This window comes from Bos indicus x Bos taurus, chromosome 3 (assembly GCF_003369695.1).
Source record: "Bos indicus x Bos taurus breed Angus x Brahman F1 hybrid chromosome 3, Bos_hybrid_MaternalHap_v2.0, whole genome shotgun sequence".
In the NCBI taxonomy this organism is placed as follows: domain Eukaryota; kingdom Metazoa; phylum Chordata; class Mammalia; order Artiodactyla; family Bovidae; genus Bos; species Bos indicus x Bos taurus.
Genome location: NC_040078.1, coordinates 119,193,291 through 119,219,474, shown reverse-complemented (window position 1 = coordinate 119,219,474; position 26,184 = coordinate 119,193,291). Strand labels below are relative to the sequence as shown.

At 42.3% G+C, this 26,184-nt stretch overlaps 1 protein-coding gene and 1 pseudogene across 2 annotated transcripts; one reads left to right on the top strand and one right to left on the bottom strand.

The window, feature by feature from the left end:
• Positions 1-8,702: 8,702 nt before the first annotated feature.
• Positions 8,703-9,449, top strand: LOC113890542 (annotated as a pseudogene). The gene has a single exon (XR_003510518.1). The product of XR_003510518.1 is annotated as an acyl-protein thioesterase 1 pseudogene (transcript).
• Positions 9,450-19,330: 9,881 nt separating this feature from the next.
• On the bottom strand, positions 19,331-20,281 carry LOC113890374 (olfactory receptor 12-like). Its single transcript, XM_027538269.1, has one exon. It carries the CDS (start codon positions 20,279-20,281, stop codon positions 19,331-19,333), a length of 951 nt encoding a protein of 316 aa, XP_027394070.1.
• Between the last annotated feature and the right edge of the window lie 5,903 nt (positions 20,282-26,184).

The following is a 26,184-nucleotide window of genomic DNA, read 5'->3' as shown; positions in this document are numbered from 1 at the left end:
AACTGACTGGTTCAAAGTTGGGGAAGGAGTACAAGGCTGTATATTGTCACCCTGCTTATTTAACCTCTATGCAGAGTACATCATGAGAAACGCTGGGCTGGAAGAAGCACAAGCTGGAATCAAGATTGCTGGGAGAAATATCAATAACCTCAGATATGTAGATGACATCACCCTTATGGCAGAAAGTGAAGAGGAACTAAAAAGCCTCTTGATGAAAGTGAAAGAGGAGAGTGAAAAAGTTGGCTTAAAGCTCAACATTCAGAAAACAAAGATCATGGCATCTGGTCCCATCACTTCATGGGAAATAGATGGGGAAACAGTGGAAACAGTGTCAGACTTTATTTTTTGGGGCTCTAAAATCACTGCAGGTGGTGACTGCAGCCATGAAATTAAAAGACGCTTACATCAACGATAAAATAATGAAATCCTTTCCTGCTTTTTGTGATAAATGGATGGATTTAGACGGTTTCATCCTTTGTGAAAGAAATCATTTAGGGAAAATAAATACCATATGACCTCACATATATGTGGCTTTTAAATTTTTTTAATATTTTTATTATTATTATTATTATTTTAGTTTACAATATTGTATTGGTTTTGCCATACATCAACATGCATCTGCTACGGATGTACACGTGTTCCCCATCCTGAACCCCCCTGCCACCTCCCTCCCCATACCATCCCTCTGGGTCATCCCAGTGCACCAGCCCTAAGCTTTCTGTATCTTGCATCGAACCTGGACTGATGATTCGTTTCTTATATGATATTATACATGTTTTAATGCCATTCTCCCAAGTCATCCCCCCCTCCCTCTCCCACAGAGTCCAAAGGACTGTTCTATACATCTGTGTCTCTTTTGCTGTCTCGCATACAGGGTTGTCGTTATCATATTTCTAAATTCCATATATATGCATTAGTATACTGTATTGGTGTTTTTCTTTCTGGCTTACTTTACTCTGTATAATAAGCTCCAGTTTCATCCACCTCATTAGAACTGATTCAAATGTATTCTTTTTAATGGCTGAGTAATACTCCATTGTGTATATGTACCACAGCTTTCTTATCCATTCATCTGCTGATGGACATCTAGGTTGCTTCCATGTCCTGGCTATTATAAACAGTGCTGCGATGAACATTGAGGTACATGTGTCTCTTTCAATTCTGGTTTCCTCAGTGTGTATGCCCAGCAGTGGGATTGCTGGGTCATATGGCAGTTCTATTTCCAGTTTTTTAAGGAATCTCCACACTGTTCTCCATAGTGGCTGTACTAGTTTGCATTCCCACCAACAGGGTAAAAGGGTTCCCTTTTCTCCACACCTTCTCCAGCATTTACTGCTTGTAGACTTTTGGATCGCAGCCATTCTGACTGGCGTGAAATGGTACCTCATAGTGGTTTTGATTTGCATTTCTCTGATAATGAGTGATGTTGAGCATCTTTTCATGTGTTTGTTAGCCATCTGTATGTCTTCTTTGGAGAAATGTCTATTTAGTTCTTTGGCCCATTTTTTGATTGGGTCGTTTAGTTTTCTGGAATTGAGCTGTAGGAGTTGCTTGTATATTTTTGAGATTAGTTGTTTGTCAGTTGCTTCATTTGCTATTATTTTCTCCCATTTTGAAGGCTGTCTTTTCACCTGGCTTATAGTTTCTTTTGTTGTGCAGAAGCTTTTAAGTTTAATTAGGTCCCATTTGTTTACTTTTGCTTTTATTTCCAATATTCTGGGAGGTGGGTCATAGAGGATCTTGCTGTGATGTATGTTGGAGAGTGTTTTGCCTATGTTCTCCTCTAAGAGTTTTATAGTTTCTGGTCTTATGTTTAGATCTTTAATCCATTTTGAGTTTATTTTTGTGTATGGTGTTATAAAGTGTTCTAGTTTCTTTCTTTTACAAGTGGTTGACCAGTTTTCCCAGCACCACTTGTTAAAGAGATTGTCTTTTTTCCATTGTATATTTTTGCCTCCTTTGTCAAAGATAAGGTGTCCATAGGTGTGTGGGTTTATCTCTGGGCTTTCTATTTTGTTCCATTGATCTATATTTCTGTCTTTGTACCAGTACCATACTGTCTTGATGACTGTGGCTTTGTAGTAGAGCCTGAAGTCAGGCAGGTTGATTCCTCCAGTTCCATTCTTCTTTCTCAAGATTGCTTTGGCTAGTCGAGGTTTTTCGTATTTCCATACAAATTATGAAATTATTTGTTCTAGCTCCGTGAAAAATACCGTTGGTAGCTTGATAGGGATTGCATTGAATCTATAGATTGCTTTGGGTAGTATACTCATTTTCACTATATTGATTCTTCTGATCCATGAACATGGTATATTTCTCCATCTATTAGTGTCCTCTTTCATTTCTTTCACCATTGTTTTATAGTCTTCTATATATAGGTCTTTAGTTTCTTTAGGTAGATATATTCCTAAGTATTTTATTCTTTTCATTGCAATGGTGAATGGAATGGTTTCCTTAAGTTTTCTTTCTATTTTCTCATTATTAGTGTATAAGAATGCAAGGGATTTCTGTGTGCTTATTTTATATCATGCAACTTTACTATATTAATCGATTAGTTCTAGTAATTTTCTGGTGGAGTCTTTAGGGTTTTCTATGTAGAGGATCATGTCATCTGCAAACAGTGAAAGTTTTACTTCTCTTTTCCCATTTGGATTCTTTTTATTTCTTTTTCTGCTCTGATTGCTGTGGCCAAAACTTCCAAAACTATGTTGAATAGTAGTGGTGAGAGTGGGCACCTTTGTCTTGTTCCTTAGTTTAGGGGAAATGCTTTCAATTTTTCACCATTTAGGATAATGTTTGCTGTGGGTTTGTCATATATAGCTTTTATTATGTTGAGGTATGTTCCTCCTATTCCTGCTCTCTGGAGAGTTTTTATCATCAGTGGATGTTGAATTTTATCAAAGACTTTCTCTGCATCTATTGAGATAATCATATGGCTTTTATTTTTCAATTTGTTAATGTGGTGTATTACATTGATTTGTGGATATTGAAGAATCCTTGCATCCCTGGGATAAAGCCCACTTGGTCATGGTGTATGATCTTTTTAATGTGTTGCTGGATTCTGATTGATAGAATTTTATTGAGGATTTTTGCATCTATGTTCATCAGTGATATTGGCCTGTAGTTTTCTTGTTTTGTGGCATCTTTATCATGTTTTGGTATTAGGGTGATGGTGGCCTCATAGAATGAGTTTGGAAGTTAACCTTCCTCTGCAATTTTCTGGAAGAGTTTGAGTAGGATAGGTGTCAGCTTTTCTCTAAACTTTTGGTAGAATTCAGTTGTGAAGCCATCTGAACCTGGGCTTTTATTTGTTGGAAGATTTCTGATTACAGTTTCAATTTCCGTGCTTGTGATGGGTCTGTTAAGATTTTCTATTTCTTCCTGGTTCAGTTTTGGAAAGTTGTACTTTTCTAAGAATTTATCCATTTCTTTCACGTTGTCCATTTTACTGGCATATAATTGCTGATAGTAGTTTCTTATGATCCTTTGTATTTCTGAGTTGTCTGTTGTGATCTCTCCATTTTCATTTCTAATTTTATTTATTTGATTTTTCTCCCTTTGTTTCTTGATGAGTCTGGCTAATGGTTTGTCAATTTTATTTATCCTTTCAAAGAACCAGCTTTTGGCTTTGTTGATTTTTTCTATGTTCTCCTTTTGTTTCTTTTGCATTTATTTCTGCCCTAATTTTTAAGATTTCTTTCCATCTACTAACCCTGGGGTTCTTCATTTCTTCCTTTTCTAGTTGCTTTAGGTGTGCTGCTGCTGCTAAGTCACTTCCGTGTCCGACTCCGTGTGACCCCATAACATCAGCCCACCAGGCTTCCCCGTCCCTGGGATTCTCCAGGCAAGAACACTGGAGTGGGTTGCCATTTCCTTCTCTGATGCAAGAAAGTGAAAAGTGAAAGTGAAGTCGCTCAGTCGTCTCCGACTCTAGCGACCCCATGGACTGCAGCCCATCAGGCTCCTCTGTCCATGGGATTCTCCAGGCAAGAGTACTGGAGTGGGGTGTGCTTTAGGTGTAGAGTTAGGTTATTTATTTGACTTTTTTCTTGTTTCTTAAGGTATGCCTGTATTGCTATGAACTTTTCCCTTAGCACTGCTTTTACAGTGTCCCATAGGTTTTGGGTTGTTGTGTTTTCATTTTCATTCGTTTCTATGCATATTTTTATTTCTTTTTTTATTTCTTCTGTGATTTGTTGGTTATTCAGCAGCGTGTTGTTCAGCCTCTGTATGTTGCAATTTTTAATATTTTTTCTCCTGTAATTGAGATCTAATCTTACTGCATTTTGGTCAGAAAAGATGTTTGGAATGATTTCAATTTTTTTGAACTTACCAAGGCTAGATTTATGGCCCAGGATGTGATCTATCCTGGAGAAGGTTTCATGTGCACTTGAGAAAAAGGTGAAATTCATTCTTTTGGGGTGAAATGTCCTATAGATATCAATTAGGTCTAACTGGTCTATTGTATCATTTAAAGTTTGTGTTTCTTTGTTAATTTTCTGTTTAGTTGATCTATCCATAGGTGTGAGTAGGTGCCGAGGACCAGCCCCGGCTGATCCAGGGTATTCGAAGGGGAGACGGCGTCGGCGACCTATTCAAATGGTAATTAGAGATATAAAGAGTAATAGAATGAGGATAGCTCAGTAGGAAAATTCAGTGGAGAAAAGAGGCTGAGTAGCTTGGTTTACGCGGAAAATCAATATAACCTGTGACACCAGGTTAGCTCTGACCACGGAGGCCGCAGGCGCCCTCTTGAATAGCGGAAGGTACCCCACCTTAGACACCTTCTCGAGTGGGTCTTAGAAGCCCAGGCAAATAAGTGGTCGCAGAGGATATCCACGCTCTAGATGGAGACTTCAGCCGGAAGTTAAGGAGAAGAATGACATGGGGAGACCAAGCATTGGTGAGCAAGGCCCATAGCTTTATTTTTAACAGGGGCTTTTATACCCTAAGTTACACATAGAGGATAATAGGGGATGCAAAATCAGCAGTCTTTGATTCTTATCAAAAACCACGGTTTCTTTCCTGCAAATTTATCGTATACAAATGGTTTAGGTGATTTACATCATCTTCTGGCCAGAAGTCCTATTAACATTTTATGACTCTTGACAAGGACTTATCAACAAAGACTTATTTTCTCTAAGAGTAATTATTTTAAGGTTTGGCGCCATCTTCCGAAGATAAAATTGCATTCCTATAGGGCGGATGTGTAATGTGTTTACAACAAAGAAAAGAATTTATTACCTTAAGGGTCTAAAGTTACTAACACCAAGGCCACTACTTATTTTTTCTACATACCAACTATTAATCAATACATATTCAAGGATACAATTCAGGGGATGTGAAAACTTGGCAACAAGCATTGGCTCATGAATGAAATCCTTTACTAGTTTATTCTGACAGTTTCTAACTCTCTGAGAGGCTGTAAGCTATTTGAATATCTTAAGCTTCCCATGCCTCTTGAGGCTGGGAGACTGTAAACAATCGTATGCATAGCTGTAGGAGTCCAGGTAAACTTGTCAGGCAAGTTAGAGAGCCATCTGAGGGGTTTGGATTTAAACACTCCTAATTGCCCAGGAACTTTATTAATTGGAGCTGTAAGTTAACTCTTTGACAGAGAGAGCGAGATGGTGGTAGGGGACAGCCCCCAGTAAAGTCAGAGGTGAGAGCACAAAGCAATAAAGTAGGCAGACTCTGGTTTTTGGGGGGAAAATGCTCGAGAATATCCGGGCGGACTCCTGAGGCTCGATCCCGCCTTTGCGTATGCCGAGCCTCCTTCCTCATGACCTTTGTCACGAGCGGAATGCCTCACCGGCTCCTGGCAAGTAGGGTATTAAAGTCTCCCACTATTATTGTGTTATTGTTAATTTCCCCTTCCATACTTGTTAGCATTTGTCTTACATATTGCAGTGCTCCTATGTTGAGTGCATATATATTTATAATTGTTATATCTTCTTCTTGGATTGATCCTTTGATCATTATGTAGTGTCCTTTTCTGTCTCTTTTTACAGCCTTCGTTTTAAAGTCTATTTTATCTGATATGAGTATTGCTACTCCTGCAATCTTTTGATCTCTATTTGCATGGAAAATCTTTTTCCAGCCCTTCACTTTCAGTCTGTATGTGTCCCCTGTTTTGAGGTGGGTCTCTTGTAGACAACATATGTAGGGGTCTTGTTTTTGTGTCCATTCAGCCAGTCTTTGTCTTTTGGTTGGGGCATTCAACCCATTTACGTTTAAGGTAATTATTGATAAGTATGATCCCGTTGCCATTTATTTTATTGTCTTGGGTTTGAGTTTATACACCGTTTTTGTGTCTCCTGTCTAGAGAATATCCTTTAGCATTTGTTGGAGAGCTGGTTTGGTCATGCTGAATTCTCTCAGCTTTTGCTTGTCTGTAAAGCTTTTGATTTCTCCTTCATATTTGAATGAGATCCTTGCTGGGTGCAGTAACCTGGGCTGTAGGTTATTTTCCTTCATCACTTTTAAGTATGTCTTGCCATTCCCTCCTGGCATGAAGAATTTCTATTGAAAGATCAGCTATTATCCTTGTGGGAATTCCCTTGTGTGTTATTTGTTGTTTTTCCGTTGCTGCTTTTAATATTTGTTCTTTGTATTTGATCTTTGTTGATTTGATTAATATGTGTCTTGGGGTGTTTCGCCTTGGGTTTATCCTGTTTGGGACTCTCTGGGTTTCTTGGACTCGGGTGATTATTTCCTTCCCCATTTTAGGGAATTTTTCAACTATTATCTCCTCTAGTATTTTCTCATGGTCTTTCTTTTTGTCTTCTTCTGGGACTCCTATGATTCGAATGTTGTGGCATTTAACACTGTCCTGGAGGGCTCTGAGATTGTCCTCATTTCTTTTAATTCGTTTTTCTTTTTTCCTCTCTGATTCATTTATTTCTACCAGTCTATCTTTTATTTCACTAATCCTATCTTCTGCCTCTGTTATTCTACTATTTGTTGCCTCCAGAGTGTTTTTGATCTCATTTATTGTATTATTCATTATATATTGACTCTTTTTTATTTCTTCTAGGTCCTTGTTAAACCTTTCTTCCATTTTCTCAGTCCTTGCCTCCAGGCTATTTATCTGTGATTCCATTTTGATTTTAAGATTTTGGATCATTTTCACTATCATTATTCAGAATTCTTTATCAGGTAGATTCCCTATCTCTTCCTCTTTTGTTTGGTTTGGTGGGCATTTATCCTGTTCCTTTACCTGATGGGTATTCCTCTGTCTCTTCATCTTGTTTATATTGCTGAGTTTGGGGTGGCCTTTCTGTATTCTGGCAGTTTGTGGAGTTCTCTTTATTATGGAGTTTCCTCGCTGTGGGTGGGGTTTTGTCAGTGGCTTGTCAAGGCTTCTTGGTTAGGGAAGCTTGTGTCGGTGTTCTGGTGGGTGGAGCTGTATTTCTTCTCTCTGGAGTGCAATGAAGTGTCTAGTAATGAGTTATGAGATGTCAATGGTTTGGGAGTAACTTTGGGCAGCCTGTATGTTGAAGCTCAGGGCTGTGTTCCTGTGTTGCTGGAGAATTTGTGTGGTATGTCTTGCTCTGGAACTTGTTGGCCCTTGGGTAATGCTTGGTTTCAGTGTAGGTATGGAGGCATTTGATGAGCTCCTATTGCTTAATGATCCCTGGAGTCAGGTGTTCTATGATGTTCTCAGGATTTGGACTTAAACCTCCTGCTTCTGGTTTTCAGTCTTATTTTTACAGTAGTCTCAAGACTTCTCCTTCTATACAGCACCATTGATAAAACATCTAGGTTAAAGATGAAAAGTTTCTCCACAGTGAGGGACACCCAGAGAGGTTCACAGACTTACATGGAGAAGAGAAGAGGGAGGAGGGAGTTAGAGGTGACCCGAATGAGATGAGGTGGAATCAAAAGAGGAGAGAGCAAGCTAGCCAGTAATCACTTCCTTATGTGCGCTCCACAGTCTGGACCACTCAGAGATGTTCATGGAATTATACAGAGAAGAGAAGAGGGAGGAAGGAGACAGAGGTGGCCAGGAGAATAAAAGGAGGAAATAAAAAGGAGAGTGACAGATCCAGCCAGTAATCAGTTCCCTAAGTGTCCTCCACCTTCTGGAATACACAGAGATTCAGAGAGTTGGGTAGAGAAGAGAAGGGGGAGGGAGGAGACCGAGGTGACCTAGTGGAGAGAAAGGAGAGTCCAAAGGGGAAGAGAGCAGTCAAGCCAGTAATCTCGCTCCCAAGTTAAAATAGGTACTGAAGATTGGGTTCTTAAAGGTACAAAATTGATAACAAATACCAAAAAGTAAAGATTAAAATTCTAGAGTAGAGGTTAGATTTTCAAAAATACAATATTAAAGAAAAGAAGAAGAAAAAAAAAAAAAAAACAAAGTCACAAAAGTTATTAAATATATATATATATGAAGTTTGCTTTAAAAAATAGTATTTTTTTTGAAAAGTAATAGTAGGTTATAAAAATGAAAATTAAAGGAGTAATAGAGGACTTAAAATTGAAAAAAAGTTAGGCGCGGCCACTGGAGCCGGTGTATGTATGACAATAACATGTCGGCTCTGCTGCCCACCATTGTGCCTGCCATCCTGAAGGCCACTGCTGCGGTGAGACTCTCATGGTCTGACCTGAAAGAGACAACTGTGTTCTGTAGAATGTGATTGTTTGCCCAGAAGCACATCTGACTGGAACCTCAAGAAGTGCTAAAATCCCACGTGATCTTCCTTCATGGATTGGGAGACACAGGGCATGGATGGGCAGAAGCCTTTGCCAGGATCAGAAGTGCCCACATCAAATACATCTGCCCGCATGCGCCAGTTATGCCTGTAACATTAAACATGAACATGGCCATGCCATCATGGTTTGACATTATTGGGCTTTTGCCAGATTCACTGGAGGATGAAACTGGAATTAAACAGGCAGCAGAAAATGTAAAACCTTTGATAGATCAAGAGGTGAAGAACGGCATTCCTTCTAACAGAATTATTTTGGGAGGATTTTCTCAGGGAGGAGCTTTATCTCTGTACACGGCTCTGACCACACAGCAGAAGCTGGCCGGGGTCACCACTCTCAGCTACTGGCTGCCACTGCAGGCTTTGTTTCCACAGGGCTCTACCAGTGGCGTGAACAGAGAGATTTCTATTCTTCAGTGCCACGGGGACCTGGTTCCTCTAGTCCCCCTGATGTTTGGTTCTCTCACTGCTGAGAAGCTGAAGACACTGGTGAATCCAGCCAATGTGACCTTCAGAACCTACGCAGGCATGATGCACAGTTCATGTCAACAGGAAATGATGGACATCAAGCAGTTCATTGATAAGCTCCTACCTCCAGTTGGCTGACGCTGCCAAGAGGCCTTGTGTAGAAGTGCACACCAGCATCGTCCAGTGGAGCACACACTTCTTCCTGTGCCCGACCTTGAAACCTCTAATGTTTGCAGTGTTAAAAGTTTTGCAAATATACACCAATGACACAGACTAAATAAATTTCCTCATGGGAAATGTATGATCTTTGACATTTATCTATATGTATTTGTATGATATGATCCAGGATACACTAGTATTAAAATAGATGAAGCAGCTAGCTTCTTTCTCCCAAATGTAATTCAGCAAAATCATAAAATACTGCAACTGGACTTTTTTTTACTACATCACTTGAAAATTACTAGTATGCTTAATGAAACCTTGTTCAGGTGTATATGAGCAGTTAAGACATAAAGGGTTTATATGTGCTGTGACTTAGGACTATGGACACATCCCCAAATTACACAGTCACCATGCAGTATCCATATTTTTATATATGTGTTCTTATATACTTAATGATTATAATATTAAGAATGAGGTGTTATTACATTATTCCTTATAAGAGGGATAATGCTTCTCAGTGTCCATAAATAGTAATATTGCTCTCTAGAATTTATGGCCCTTTTATGTTAGGGACCAGGTTTTTGTTTGCTGAATATAATTTCTGTTCTATTTAATATTCTTTTTTCCTCTCTAGAAATATGTTCTTTCTTCTTTTTATCCTTCATAAAAGACCAAATATTGCCTCCTTGCCATGGACACCTACAGTCAATATATGCTGTAATTTGACATTCTGAATCACAGATGTGGTGGGCTAAAAATGTATTGATACTTATAGAAAGAAACCTGACATCCCTTCAGAGTTTGTACACTACTTCCTAAACTGGAGTTTAGTCCACATTTTGGACCTGCAGACTTACTAGAATCTTCAGTGCAGGTAATGAAAATAATTCTGTGGTTGTATTTTCCTGTAATTAACTGAAAGAATAGTTAGTTCATATTCTAGTATGTTCTGGAATATTTAAAACGGATCTTAAAAACTGCAATCTCTAAGATGATTTGCTCTAAGGTGATTCTCCTCATAGTATAGAATTTACTTATTCTGCACATATGTTTGAAACCGACTGCTGTAGGAAATGAACAATCCTTTCAAAAATTTTGCTTTACTTTTCTCTGCCAACAGACTCATTTAAAATTTTCACTGTAGTTAAATGATCTTTTTTATTTTTTTCTAATTAAAAAAATTTTTTAAATTTTATTTTATTTTTAAACTTTAAAATATTGTATTAGTTTTGCCAAATATCAAAATGAATCCGCCACAGGTATACCTGTGTTCCCCATCCTGAACCCTCCTCCCTCCTCCCTCCCCATACCCTCCCTCTGGGTCGTCCCATTGCACCAGCCCCAAGCATCCAGTATCGTGCATCGAACCTGGACTGGCGACTTGTTTCATACATGATATTATACATGTTTCAATGCTATTCTCCCAAATCATCCCACCCTCTCCCTCTCCCACAGAGTCCATAAGACTGATCTATACATCAGTGTCTCTTTTCTAGATGCCCATCAGCCGATGAATGGATAAGAAAGCTGTGGTACATATACACAATGGAGTATTACTCAGCCATTAAAAAGAATACATTTGAATCAGTTCTAATGAGATGGATGAAACTGGAACCTATTAAGCCAGAAAGAAAAACACCAATACAGTATACTAACGCATATATATGGAATTTAGAAAGATGGTATCAAATGATCTTTTTAAGTTAGCTTTTATGCAAATGTAAAAATAGCAATTATTTAATTTTAACTAATCAGATTTTTCAAATTATTGGTTAAAATTACTTGAAAATAAATTTGTGGGTAACAACAGTTAGTCAGAACTCAATACATGTGGTGTAGTTACCACACAGTTTAATACATACCAAAAATGTACACTTGATATTTCTGAACTGGTCATTGTTCTGCTGTATTCCAGCTGACTAGGACAGTGTTAGGATGGCATCTTCATAAATGGGTGCTATTTGATGATGGAAATGACTTGGTATGGACTACATAGAGCATGTGAATGATGAAGCCATATGTTTATGTCTGGATTCACAGTTTTTAAACAATCACTTACTAAGTCATTTTGCTTTACCTTGAAGAATATAAACTGTTGTTTCACTGACACAAATCAGCAAGATCTAACTTATGGCAAGAAATATTCCATTGAAATGCTGTGCTGTAACGTGGGAAAATGGAAGTCTTTTTCGCGGTTTCTATCATTGTGAAATATAATTGAATTCTGAAAAAAAATAAAAAAGTTAAAAAAGAAAAGGAAAAGAAAAGAAGAAGAAGAAGAAGAAGAAAAGAATGATCGTAAAAATAGTAAAAATAAATCTAGGACTTTCTCTGGTGTTGCTGTGGGCAGTGTGGGGTCAGTTCATTTTCGGATAGTTTCTTGGTCTGGCTTCTATTTCTCAAGATCTATAGGCCTCTTCCTATGTAGTCGGTACTAACTACAGGGTTTTAATCTATTGCACCTGTCACTTCCAAGGCGGTTCCCTGGGTTTTAGCTTCTGTTTGCTGGTCTCTTCAGTGTCTGATTTCCGCCCTGACACAAGGGGGCGGTGGTGGACACTTTTTTTTTTTTTTTTTAGGCTCACTTGTTCCGTCGCTGTGGGGAGGGAGGAACACTGGCGTGTGCTCGCAGTATCAGCCACACTGGGCCTGCGCCCGCTCACGGTGCGTGCACCCTCCCTGCCCACACAGCCCAGGCTCTAGGTTGCTCCGCCGGGGAACCATTGGAGGCCAGCCCTAGGCTGCATGCACCTCCCAGGTCTAAGCCTCTCAGGTTCAGGCACTCAGGTAGTCCTCAGAGGTGCAGACTCAGTTGGGCCTGCATTTTGTGCCCTTCCCAGCTCCGAGCAGCTCGGGTGATGAGGTGTTTGGCGAGCACGGTCACTGCGACTTATCGCCTCTCCCGTCCGTGCCACTCAGTTTTCTGGGTATACAACCAGCGCACCTTCTCAGGCAGATGACTCTCCAGAACCCCAAGAAGTCTTAGTAAGCAAAGAAGCCTGCTTGCAGTTTGATAGATAATGTCTCTCTGGGGCTGAGATTGCCCTCTTCCAGCTCTGGCTGCCTGTCACCGGAGGGGGAAGGTCTGCAGCCAGCTAGTTTTGTTCCGCCCTTTGTTCTGTGCATGGGCCTGGCAGTGTCTTAGGGCTTTTCGCGTGGTAGCTATCCCACAGTCTGGCTTGCTAGCCCAAATTAGTTCTCTCTGATTATCCTTGGGGGCATTCAGGCCTGATCCTTAGTCTAAGCAATGCAGCCCGTGCCTCCCTGCCCAGCCCCCGCTTGCTAGTGGCGGGCGCAGGCATCTGCGTTGCTTCTCCGCTGGGGAAGTTACCGTTGGGCTCGTAATCTGTGGGTTTTAATTGTTTACTTATTTTTCCTCCCTATTATGTTGTCCTCTGTGCTTCCAAGGCTCAGCACAGACTTGGCAGTGAGAGTGTTTCCTGGTGTTTGGAAACTTCTCTCTTTTTAAGACTCCCTTCCCAGGACGGAGCTCCGTCCCTACCTCTTTTGTCTCTCTTTTTTTTTTTTTGCCTTTTATAATTTTCCTACCTCCTTTTGAAGACAATGGGCTGCTTATCTGGGTGCCTGATGTCCTCTGCCAGCATTCAGAATTTGTTTTGTGGATTTTACTCAGCGTTTAAATGTTCTTTTGATGAATTTGTGGGTGAGAAAATGATCTCCCTGTCCTATTCCTCTGACATCTTAGGACCGCCTGCAGTAACCAGTCTTTGGATAAAGGTCAGATGCTCCATGATGGACAACGAGGAGATTAATACCTGGGTATAATCATTTAACTAAGTCAGATGACCTGGGGTATACTGACCTTTATCTAATGAAAGCTCTTGACTTAAATTCTTGCTTGTGACCTTACTAATACCTGCTAGCTGTATTATTTTCTATGTCACTTGTTTCAGAAGATTGTTTCTGACATTACTAGACGTGTGACTGAGCCTGTGATAAAATGCTGATATGAAGTTCCTTATGAGATCAATGGTTTTAATAACGTAACTCTAGATACGGGAAGAAGCAACAAGAGGGAATATTTTCCTGGACCAAGAGGCTAGTAAGAAAGGTATGGCCCAGAAACGTTTGGTACTTGCAAGGCCTGGTCCAATAACAGCACAGTGTGGCCCGTCAATGGAATCTTCCCTGGACCTGGGAATGAGCCTTCCCAGCACCGTGGGACACAAGGGCCATGAAATGCCCCCAAAGCATGGTCGAATATGTGGCTCTGAAGGGACCCTGCTGACTGGAAGCTGGCACTTGCCAGCTGCTTCTACAAAGATTTCATCATGACCACTGCAAACTGCTGACCTTCAACACCCCTGAAAGGAGTTCATGGTGGAGATCAGAAATAAGGCACTCTGTACTGTGGGAAAAACCCAGAAGAACTGGCTTTCAGAAACTCAGATGTTTTCAGGTAAAGATTTTATAAGCCCAAATTCTTGCCTCTTCTTGTACCTAGAGAAACACTAATGTCATGAACCAATATCTCTTCCTGGTTCTCCTGGCTAGCCCTGAGCAGGTTTTCTACTTCTATTAATCTTTGGACCATGTACCTTTAACTTTCTTGTTAAGTTTATTTCTTCTGCTAAGTTGCTTCAGTCGTGTCCGACTCTGTGCAACCCCATAGACAGCAGCCCAGCAGGCTCCACCATCCCTGGGATTCTCCAGGCAAGAACACTAAAGTGGGTTGCCATTCCTTCTCCAATGCATTAAAGTGAAAAAATAAAGTGAAGTCGCTCAGTCGTGTCCGATTCCTAGTGACCCCATGGATTGCAGCCCAACAGGCCCCTCTGTCCATGGGATTTTCCAGGCAAGAGTACTGGAGTGGGGTGCCATTTATTTCTTCTAGAATACAACAAATCTCCAAGTGGTAGTATGACAAGAATATTCCCTCACCAACACCCAGACAACACTGAAACAAGTCACCTTATCACTCCATGGACTCTCAGATCCCTCCACAAATGCACCCTGATGAGGAGCAAACAAAGGGAACCCAGAGCCCCAGTACGTCCCTGGACAGCCTGAGGAAGTCAAAGCAGTCATTGCCTCTTTTCCTTTGAGACTGGGTTCCCAAAGGCTTGAGAAGTGAAATAGGTAGATAGGTAGGTATGAGCAGGGTATCAACAGGGGCCAAAGAATTGGCCCTAAAAATAAAGAGAGGGAGGAACGTGGTGACCCAGGGACTAAAGAGCAAATAAGACCAAGGAGGGTCTTGGAATAAGGAATGGAAAACCAGACCCTTATCGTCCTTCCCTCCTCCATGTTGTAACTATTAATGGATTTCAGGTCCTCCTGAACAGTGTAACCTGTCTCCCTTCTACCTGACACAGGGAGAAGGTGTTTGCCTTACTCTTCCCCCAGCCCTGTATACATGCCTCATCCAATCAGCAAATGACCCTCAAACCCCCTATCCTACTTCTTGCATCCTGAATATAAAAGTGGACTAAGGACCCCTGTTCAATGTTGGATCTCCCTTGAGATGGCCTGCTGTTCTAACAACATCTCCCACTCTAATAAACTTTATTTCCCTCTCATTCTGTCTCATGTCTGGAAATTCTTTTCCAACCCATGCCTGGACCACACCATTTTTTTTTTACTTTTCTGTGTTGTCATGACAGCACCTGGTTCTGACTGAACTGAACTTTATCTCAAACCTTGAGCTAACCAATGCTCACAGAGATGTCTTTCTTAAGTTATGTTAATGAACTATGTATTTGCTTGGAAATCTGCCTTTCTTCAAGATTCATGTCAATTGTGTTGTGGCCCAGGATGACTCAGCTTCTGCCAATGCTGTCTCAAAATGCATGTTGTGAGTGAGGCGTCTGGTGCACCTCTAAGTTTTGACACATTTCCTTTCTCTCACCCCATTCCAGTACTCTTGCCTGGAGAATCCCATGGACAGAGAAGCTTGGTAGGCTGCAGTCCATGGGGTCCTTAAGTCGGACAGGACTGAGTGACTTCACTGTCTCTTTTCACTTTCATGCATTGGAGAAGGAAATGGCAACCCACTCCAGTGTTCTTGCCTGGAGAATCCCAGGGATGGGGGAGCCTGGTGGGCTGCCATCTATGGGGTCGCACAGAGTCGGACATGACTGAAGTGACTTAGCAGCAGTAGGTATATAGCTCCTTGCTAAAAACTAGCAAGGGGGGACTCTTTCTGTCTCCTTCTGATGTCAGTCAGAAGCTTTCTCTATCTCTCTTATACTTTAATAAAACTTTGTTACACAAAAGCTCTGGTCAATGAAGCCTTGTCACTGGCCCCACAATGAATTCCTCTCTTCCAGAGGCCAATAATCCCAGTGTCATTCGCTCATAACAACAACCTTTCACTAGGTTGTTACTTAGTCCTGATTTGAGTTCCTTGAGTCATACAGCAAATTCCCACTGGCTATCTATTTTATATATAGTAATGTATGTTTCCACCTTTCTCCATACGCTCCCACAAGTCACAGTCTGATCAAGAAATGGTTTTTTGTTGTTGCATAGACTAAGAGATGATGACATTTCAAGACAATGATTTTTTGACTTGCAATCAGCTCATGAGGCACCCACTGACTGAGCTTTTTTATCTTTCCAATTTGCTTCAAATGCCAAATGACCACAGAATGGTCAACAATGAGCTCTTCAGCAACTTCTTGTGTAGTTGTAAAAGGATAAGCTTTGATGGTCCTCCCAATTGGTTGGTGTCATCTTCGGATGGCCGGCCACTGTCCCCCTCAACTTCAAGGCTCCCATCTCCTTTGCAAAACTTCTTGATCCACCACTGTACTCTATGCTCATTAGCAATTCCTGGGCCAAATGCGTTATTGATGTTGTGAGCTTTACTCATGATGTCTCTGCTGTTTTACTATCCATTTTGAACTTGAATAAGAAAATCACTCAGATTTACTTTTTGTCTAACAGCATTTCTCTAGTCTAAAATAAATATAAAATACACAGCAAGTAATGACATTAGCAAAAAATATAAAGTGAGAAGCATGCATTGAAATGATGTATAATATAACCACATTTATTTAAGAATGTATTCCAATATAAAATGGCAAGTTCAACAATGCAAAACCACAATTACTTTTGCACAAACCTTAATACTTGAAGCTATTTCTCTAAAAGATGATCTATAGATTGCCATCAAACATGAGAAAATGCTCAAAATCACGAATGGTTAGGGAAATAAAAGCAAAAGAGATAATACTTCCCCATCATTTATGATGGCTCAAATGAAAGAGAAAAGAACATATATTGACTATTATGTGGATAAAATGGAAGAGTTTTGCACTGTTGGAAGGAAGCAAAATGATACAGCCACGTAGAAAAGTCATATAAGATTTCCCTCAAAATGAGAAAAGATAACCATATGATACAATTGAACATCTGAATATATACTAAAAGAAAGAAAAGAAAGAAAAAAGACAGTCTCTCTGAGATATTTGCATGCCCATTTACATAGCATGTTTTTCAACATAGCCGAAATGTGGAGGCAACCCACGTGTTCCTAGGTGGATGAAGGGATAAGCAAAAAGTTGTATACACATATGATGGATTACTAGTCAGCCCTGAAAATGATAGAAATCCTGTCACATGCTGCAACATGGTAAACCTTGAGGATTCTATGTTAAATGAAAAGACCAGACACAAAAAGACAAATACCGTATGCTTTACTTATCTGGGCCATCTAAAGAAGTCACATGTGTGGTGACAGAAAGTAGAATGGTGACCGCCAGTGGTGAAGGTAAAGGGGAAACAGGGAGTTATTATTTAGGGGCATGGAGTTCCAGGTTTGCAAGATGATAAAGTTCTGGAGATCTGATACACAGTGAGGTGAGTATGCTAACACTACTGAACTACACTCAAAAATAGTTACAACAATTGATTTTTACATTAATAGGTAGAAACTTCTAAACTTTACTATAAGATCAGCATCAAAACTGCAAAATCTTTTGTGTTGAAATATGATGTGTTTATTTTCCACTGAAACACAATAAGCAAACGAGAGCTGTATCATGTATATTTTGGAGTTCAATGTCTACTTAACACTGAACTCCATTTATACACCAGAATTAGATGTGAACAAAGAAGCAAGCATGTGTCAGCAGCTTGCAAAGCATTATACGGGATGAACCAAAAAACAAACTACTTCTAACATTGTATAATTCCCTTCACTACAGTCTGAAACATAGGTTTACATAGAGTAAAGCCAACTTACAGGGTTTTAAAAATGATTTTCTTGCACAGTATATAGGGCAATTTCTCTTTCATCTAATACTTAACTTGCTTCCCTGGTTTATTTGAAAGTGGAAATTAATGTTGCTCTACTAAGAACCACTGACATTATACTGTTGGCACCATTAACTTGCACGTCTGATGAGAAATGTACACTTGTATAAAAAGATTGCACTTTTCTATTTCCTGTAGAAATTTAAATAAAGATGGTAGAAGACCAAGATAATTCTTCTGAAATTTCATGGAATGGAAAACAATAAAATGAAAGAGAGAGATAGGTGAGGGAAAGAGAGAGATTAGAAAGAAAGGAAAGGAAAAGAAAGAAGGAAGAAAGGGAGAAAAGGACGAGAGAGGAGACAAAAGAGAGGAAGAAAGGAAAATAGGAGATAGAATAATACAGCATGAAACAATCATAAGACATGTCATCTTGCTCCTGAAAACTAGGGGAACTTTTCAAAGACTTGCATCATTATGTCAAGAGAATACAGTAATTTATGGAAGACTTAGAATTAAGTTTGGAGCCCAAATATGAGACAATGAGAACAAGAATAGGGTAGAGGCCTCTGAGTAGGTCCCAACTGAGCAACGGTGAGTGGCAGCCTGATGACAGGGTGTGAGCCCCTCCCCACGGTCCTCCTGAGCAAAGAGAAAAGATGGAGAGCTGTGACCAGAGAGGCAGGGCCCGTCCCGACCGACCCTACTAGGGACAGACCACCCTTGTGTCCAGAGGAGAACCTCCTGGTAGTGACCATGGGAGTGGATGACTCTTCCAAAAGAAGATGACATAAGGAGGCCACTGGGTTCGGAGTCCAGACTGTGTGTTGAGTTCCATGGAGCATGACGATGAAGCTCTGAACATGCGGCTCAAGCTTAAGGGACCAGGCTCCCACGGAGTGTGAGAGAGAGCAAGGAACTATGCTCTCTCTAAGAAAGTGCACCTTCCCTTTCCTCACCTGCTCTCAGCTGCAGCTACCAGGACCTTCGTCCTCATTCAGAGATGTCTGTGCTGACGAAGGATCACAAATGGGGAAGTGTCACCTGCCAGGCTGGGTGGTATAAAGTGTCAGTTGAAGTTTGGGTATCCACGCTGTCTCTCTAGGGCTCCCAGCCTCTGTCTGAGGGGAGAACCCAGGACAGGGAGCACTAGGAGCCTCTGAAGCAGGGGCACAGGTGCTCCCTGCTGCCTTGTTGGGTGGCAGCATCAGTGAACAGAAGGCAGAGGTGGAAGAAGAGAAGGCACATGCAGGATTGTGGGCAAGCATGGTCTTCCTAACTCTTAATTGGCTCTGGTGACCCAGGCCATCACCAGGAAAGGGGCAAGGCCAAGTGTCCTAGGCCCTCTTCTAGGTGGTCCAGGGAGATTGCTGAGCACATAATTACATAGATTTAGAAATGAAGGAAAAAGAGGCATCAGAGTTTGTGTCGTTTAATACCTGCCCCAGAGGAAGTTGAACTTGGGACACGCATGCTGTTTCAAAGACTCTGCTAATCACTCTGCCCACTGTGCTTTTCAGATTTCAAGACTAAGGTCTTGGGTAACATGGGTCATTAGTTCTCTAGTGGGAATGAAGAAGCCTTATCTATCTTTATTTCTCACACTTGCAGTTTGTGGAGCATCATTGCTCATAAACAGTAGAATGTAACACTGGATGAAAGAGTGGGTTAGATAAATAGGGCATGAATTTCCAAACCAAATCCAGTCCCTTCCATGAAGCCATCTTCTCTTGTTCTCAGGACACTGTCTCTTGGGCCATCATCCTTCACGTGGCTGTGTGTCTCTGCCCCAGTCTCCACAAGGCATCCTTCACGTCCTTGTTTCTCAGACTGTAGATGAGGGGGTTGAGCATCGGGATGACCAGGGTGTAGATGACAGAGACCACCTTGCCCTGCTCCATGGACTGCACAGCTCCCGGCTGGGCATACATGACAAAGACAGTCCCATAAAAGAGGGACACGGCTGTCATGTGGGAGCCACAGGTGGAGAAGAGCTTGTGTCTCCCTCCTCCTGAGCGCATCCTCAGGATGGTCACTGTGATGTAGCCATAGGAGACGAGGACCACGAGTGTGGTGTCCACGATGAAGAAGCCACAGAGGCCAAACATGACCAGCTCGTTGGTCGTAGTGTCAGCACAGGCAAGCTTGAGCAGAGGCGGCACATCACAGAAGAAGTGGTCGATGTGGTTGGAGCTGCAGAATGGGAGAGTGAATGTGAAGCTGGCCTGCATGATGGAGTTGAGGCAGCCTCCACAGTAGGAGACCAGCACCAGGCGGGCACACACCGAGGGGCACATGGTGATGGGGTAGTGTAGGGGGCTGCAGACAGCCACGAAGCGGTCATAGGTCATCACGGCCAGGAGTAATGCCTCTGTGGTGCCCAGTAGGGCAAAAAAGAAAAATTGAATGATACATCCCTCAAAGGTGATGACCTTGGAGGAGGACAGGAAGTTGACCAGGGCCTTGGGGGCAATGACAGATGAGTAACACAGGTCCACAAAGGAGAGGTTCTTGAGGAAGAAGTACATTGGAGAGTGCAGACGGGCATCCAGGGTGGTGACCACCATCATGGTGATGTTCCCCAGGATGGCCACCACATACAGGGCCAGGAACAGAGCAAAGAGCAGGGCCTGGGTCTGTGGACCACCCTCAAATCCATCCAGCACAAACTCCTGCAAAGACATCACCGAGAGGTTTCCATCGCCTTGGGGTGACATGGCTCTCAGCTGAACAACAAGCGGCAGACAGCAGAGAGCAGCTGAGACGCAGTGAGAGGGAGCAGGTCAAAGTCACAAGGGGACACTTTCTTGGAAAACATAAACACTTCAAGGCCTTACAGTCCACTGACCAACAAACCACCAGCTGGTCTGTTCATCTCCTGATGAACTCAGACTGACCTGAAATGGCAAACATTTCCTCTCATTTACTAATATCTAAGTGTGCTTGGAGGATTTCCTTGGTGGCTGAGAGGTAAAGACTGCCTGCAATGCAGGAGATTCAGGTTCAATCCCTGGGTTGGGAAGATCCCCTGGAGAAGAAATGGCAACCCACTCCAGTATTCTTACCTGGGAGAACTCATGGACAGAGGAGCTTGGAGATTTACAGTCATGGGGTCACAAAGAGTCACACACAACCAAGCGACTAAACAGCAACAAAGTATGCTTGAAACACTCACTCTGTGGGAGACTCTGAGTGTTTGCTATGAGATGGTTCCAGGGGTCACGTCAAGCTGAGAGTCTACTGTGTAAGAATGGCTTCCATCTCCTTGTCCTTGCTTTAAAGGACATGTTCTCCCTTCCCATGGGTTTGATCCTGAGCTGTGCCATTTCTGAACCTTCTCTGATATCTTATCCTGCATTTTTGCCCCTGAAGGAAATGGCGCCCAACTCCAGTATTCTTGCCTGGAAAATGCTATGGATGGAGGAGCCTGGTAGGCTGTAGTCCATGGGGTCGCAGAGTCAGACATGACTGAGTGACTTCACTTTCCCTTTTTTTTTTTTTTTTAAACTCATTCTTTAATTTCAGAAAGTGTTAAACACGTCTTGCCATCAGGATGTTACTCAATGATAGTTCTATCCCCAGGCTAGTCTACAAGCATATCAGGGCCCTGCCATCACCAGGCTAGTGTGGTGCTTTGCCTGTCTCTCCTGCAGGCCCTGAGATTTAACTTGGCATCTTTGTCACCGAGCTGGGACCTTGATGGCAATCATTGTTAGAGATCTCTGCATCTTTGATATTTTAAAGGTTCTTTCTTGCAATGTCCAGATACTGGACAATCTGTGCACAGGGGACAGCCCAGCTCTATGGCCACAGACGGAGCAAGACAGACACTTTCACACATTCAGCACATGGTTATGTCATCTCTTTGTCCTTACTCCATGCATCTGGCTCCTTGGCACACCACGAGGGCTTGATTACTTTGAACAATGGGAACCATTAACATTGGTGGCTCAGACAGTAAGGAATCTGCCTGCAATGTAGGAGACCTGCGTACAATCCCTGGTTCAGGAAGATCCCCTGGAGGAGGGAATGGCTACCCACTCCAGCATTCTTGCCTGGAGAATTCCATGGACAGAGGAGCCTGGCAGCTACAGTCTATGGGGTCACAAAGGGTCAGACACGACTCAGCGACTGATACTTTCACTTTCAACACTGTCACATCTGCATCCTTTGGATCTTCCATAAGGTGCTTCTTCCTGTCCCTGTCACAGCCTAGCACTTTCCTGAGCAGAGTTGACTACTACACTCACGTGGGACATGGGAACCAGCTCCGTAATGGCCAGACGAATTCTTGGGGGAAGATCTATCCTAAATGAGAAGGAAGATGGATACAGAGCCATAGTGCCTCCTAGGAAGACAAAGAGGATTAGTAAGAGGGTGGAAGACAATTTTAGAGCTCTTTCATGTTTTCTAGAGGTCACACCAGCAGCATCACAGTGCTAGCCTGGGAGTGGGGGTGTGTGGGCAGAGGATGGGTGGTCAGTGGTGCCTATAGAGGACTGATGACCCTGAAGTTCCCTCAACCTTAAGTTTTCTTAGAAGGTGGTCTGAGAGAGTTCATTCTTTCCAACAAAACAGAACGTAGATGACCATGTAGATTGTCCAGTTTTCCTCTTCTGGCAGACTTGACTCCAACTCTCACATGATGGCAGAGGGGACAGTCTGGCCTGGATGCTCAGGCAGGGTTTAATATAATATGTGTTTGAAGCTGGTGCTAAGAGCAGAGTTGGTGGTCTGCCTTACACTCCATGGTCACCGACCCTTGCCTCCCACCTCTGTCCTGTGCAAACAGTCGCAGTCATCATGGCCAAACTTTTGCTGTCCATTCTGTTCACTCCCTGGCCATACTCACAATAGATTCACTGTGACCACAGTGACCATCTTCTCCCCACCACCCCAGGCCAGCTGTCTGGCTTCTATGTCCCCTGGGGTTTCTGTTCTGTTTCCAGGACAGTTTGTCCACCTCAGGGGCCTTTGATCATCACAACAGTGACTCCTAGGATGTCTGAGGAAGCCCATGAGTAGAGATTGACATGTTTACCTCAGAAACCGAGCTTGGTTTCTGAGAAAACAAACTCACACATTGCCTTGAGTTATTGAAATGACTCAATGGGCTTATGGTTGCAACTTCAGTAAACCTACTTGTGAGCTGAGCCTGAGATGTACCTTCCCAGATAAAGCAAAAAGTCTACTGATGTCTGTAAGCCTCCATTTGTATTAACTACACTTGAGTCCTTCAGGTAAACTTGTTACTCCTACAGCACCAGCATCACCTGGAGATTGTCAGAAATATAGAATCTCAGGCATTAGATTAAAGCCCGCATTTATATGAGACCGCTTAAATTTCGGACCCCTGCCATAACTGACCCTGGCTCATAGTAATAGGTGGGGGGAGAGTGTTGATCAGGCTTCAGGCTCTCAGGACTCATCTATCAGTGATGCTTACCCACACGCTGCTAAGTGAAGACTGAACTTCTCCTGTGATGTCAGAAGGGGCGTGACTCACCAAGGACCTTTTGCTCCCAGGGTCGACAGGGCTCCTGACCCAGGGCTGTGTTGATGATAATGAGTTGGTACAGAGGACTCTCCAGCCTGTTCAGGTCTAGCTTTCTGTGCAATGAAGTGTGATTGGAAAGGTTTCAGAGGAAGGCACCTCCGGTCACAGTGAGAGGCAGGCCAGGTACTCCAAGTTGATGCAGGAAACTCTTGGGTCTTTAGTCTTGGTACAAGCAGGAAGTGGGATGGACTCAACTCACCTGTTCCTCTTTGTCCTGTCCCCTGAGCTGGCTAGTATTCATGGCATCTGCATCTTTAGGTCACTCTACTGGGAAGATGCTCTCCGTGTGGTGCAGCTGGGACTCTTGGCCTCAAATGGCCAATTAGCTGTTACTTGGCCTCTAAGTGCACTGGGACTCCCAACTCCCCGGGTCCCAGGAAGATGCAGTCCTGTGGCCAAACTTCCTCTGATACCTCTCAGCCCAAACAGAGGAGACAGGAAGCCCGATCTCCCTCCAGGAGTACTGGGGTTCATCCAATGGGAAGCAAGTTAACTTAGAGCGACCCAGTGGCCCTCTTTGGAAAGGCTTCCCCAGGACTGCAGGTGTGTCCTCCTGGCCCACAGTCTGCCTTCTTCCTCTGCTTCATCCTGGTATGTTGGTGTGATGAAGGGTGATGTGCAGGATCCTGTGCCTGTGGAAATGACACAGCCCTCTCTAAGTCACACTGTGGCCCTTCCTTCAGTGCAGGTTGAGTAAATGTGTCTGCAAAAACAAAACATTTAAATCCTGGACAGAAATCCAAAACCAAAGTATAAAGGTGATATGTGTGTAACATTAAAATACAGAAAGTATGAAAGTAAAAGCAGAAAAAGTAGTATCATAAATATTCTAAAAATAAGAAGAAGGCAGCTATATCTCAATAATCATTAGACAAAAAGGATTTCAGGAGAAAAAATGCTTATAAAGAGATGTTTATTATGGAAAATGTTCAATCCAAGTGCATATCTGGAAAGTTTAAATTTTATGTGACTAATATGATTTTAAATATACATAGTAGAAACTGACAGAGTTAAGAAGAAATGAAAAACATCCATCATGGTTGATTTTCATCTCATTCAGTAACTAACAAAAGAAACAGAAAAATTGTAGTCACATGTTAGAATTGGTTCAAAATATTAGCTAAACGGACCTACTGGGCATAGATAGAACATTGCAATCACAACTGCAGAATATAAATTCTCTTGAAACTCATAAAATATCACTGAACTAAGGTTTTTTTTTTTTTTTTTTTAAATGAATTATTAAAAGGAGGTCATGCTCATTGTTGTTAAGTTGCTCAGTCATGTCCAAGTCTTTTGTGACCCCATGAACTGTAGCCCCCTCTGCTCCTCTGTCCACTGGATTTCCCAGGCAAGAATACTGGAGTGGGTTGCCATTTCTTTCTCCAGGGGATCTTCCCGATCCAGAGATCAAATCCACGTCTCCTACATTGCAGGCAGGTTCTTTACCACTGAGCCACCTGGGAAGCCCCATGCTGCATTAGGTGGACCCCACATCCAAAGAGGAGAAGGCAACGGTGCCCCACTCCAGTACTCTTGCCTGGAAAATCCCATGGATGGAGGAGCCTGGTGGGCTGCAGTCCATGGATTCGCTAAGAGTCGGACACGACTGAGCAATTTCACTTTCACTTTTCACTTGCATGCATGGAGAAGGAAATGGCAATCCACTCCAGTGTTCTTGCCTGGAGAATCCCAGGGACCCGGGAGCCTGGTGGGCTGCCGTCTATGGGGTAGTGCAGAGTCGGACATGACTGAAGCGACTTAGCAGCAGCAGCAGCACATCCAAAGACTGGTGTCCTTCTAAGAAGAGGAAATGATACAGAGACAAGACCCAGGGCGGTGGGCATGTAAAGATGGGACAGAGTTTGGAGTGATGCAGCAGCAGGGGAAGGAGTGCCAAGGAGTCTCCAGAAGCCAGGTAGAGGCAAGGAAGAATGTTTTCCTAGAGATTTGTTAATTAGTGTGGTGGTCCTGGTGACTGACACAGGAGGGTAGTAAGGGAGCTTGCTTTCACCTGGCAAGGTCAGCAATATATACCTTCACACCCCTATCTTAGGAGTATGCCCTCTGTCCAACTTTATGTCGAAATGTACTCTGTATAGATCTTGATCACCTTTCCCAAACCTTCCATTTTCTAGTTTAGTTATTTAAATTGCTTTAAACATGAAAACATAGCCTAACTGCTTGTGAACACATCTTTAGAAAGACACTAATTTACTCACTTTTTCTTTGTTTTTGTTTTTTTTTTTTTCAATAAAGTATGTTATGTAATGGATCTTCCCGCCCCCCGCCCCTACCCTACCTCTAATGTGTATATCTAGATGTGGATTCTTGAATCAAAAGACGCATAAGACACTTTTTTCCCCCTCAGCTGAGGACTCCCAGGTGTTCAAGGTGGGTTTAAAAATGGACATGAGTTTGAGCAAGCTTCAGGAGTTGGTGATGGACAGCGAACCCTGGGGTGTTGCAGTCCATGGGGTTGCAAAGAGTCGGACATGACTGAGAGACTGAACTGAACTGAACTGAATGACTCACAACCAGTAGTAGGAGTCTGTTTTCCTCATCCTTTCTTATTCTGATAGTGTGTTAAATCTATGCCTTTTATTTTCATTTGGGTTTCCTACTGCCAATGAGTTCTTATAAGTTTTCAAAGTATTTTTAGGTAGTCGAATTTAGTTATTTTTCTATTAGATATTTGACAACACTGCAGTTTCGATTGGGATGTCAGTAAAAGAAATCTTCATTTTTTCAGGTTCTTTTCCTCCTCCTCCTTCCTCTCGCCCTCCCCATCCTCCTTCTTTTTTTCCAAGTCCTTTGGACATGCTTTGACATGGTGTGTTCTATTTTCAATCAATTTGTTCATTATGTAAAAACTGAATCAAGAATAGATAGCTGTAAAGCAATTATTCACCAATTAAAAATAAGTAAATTAAGAAAAAGAATGAATGGCATTGACTTATAGAGTCATGATAATGATTACCTTTGGAGAACAAGATTTGGGAGTGGGCAGAATGACAATGACATTTAGGTAAAAATATTTATCTATCTTGGATTGTGGTGAAT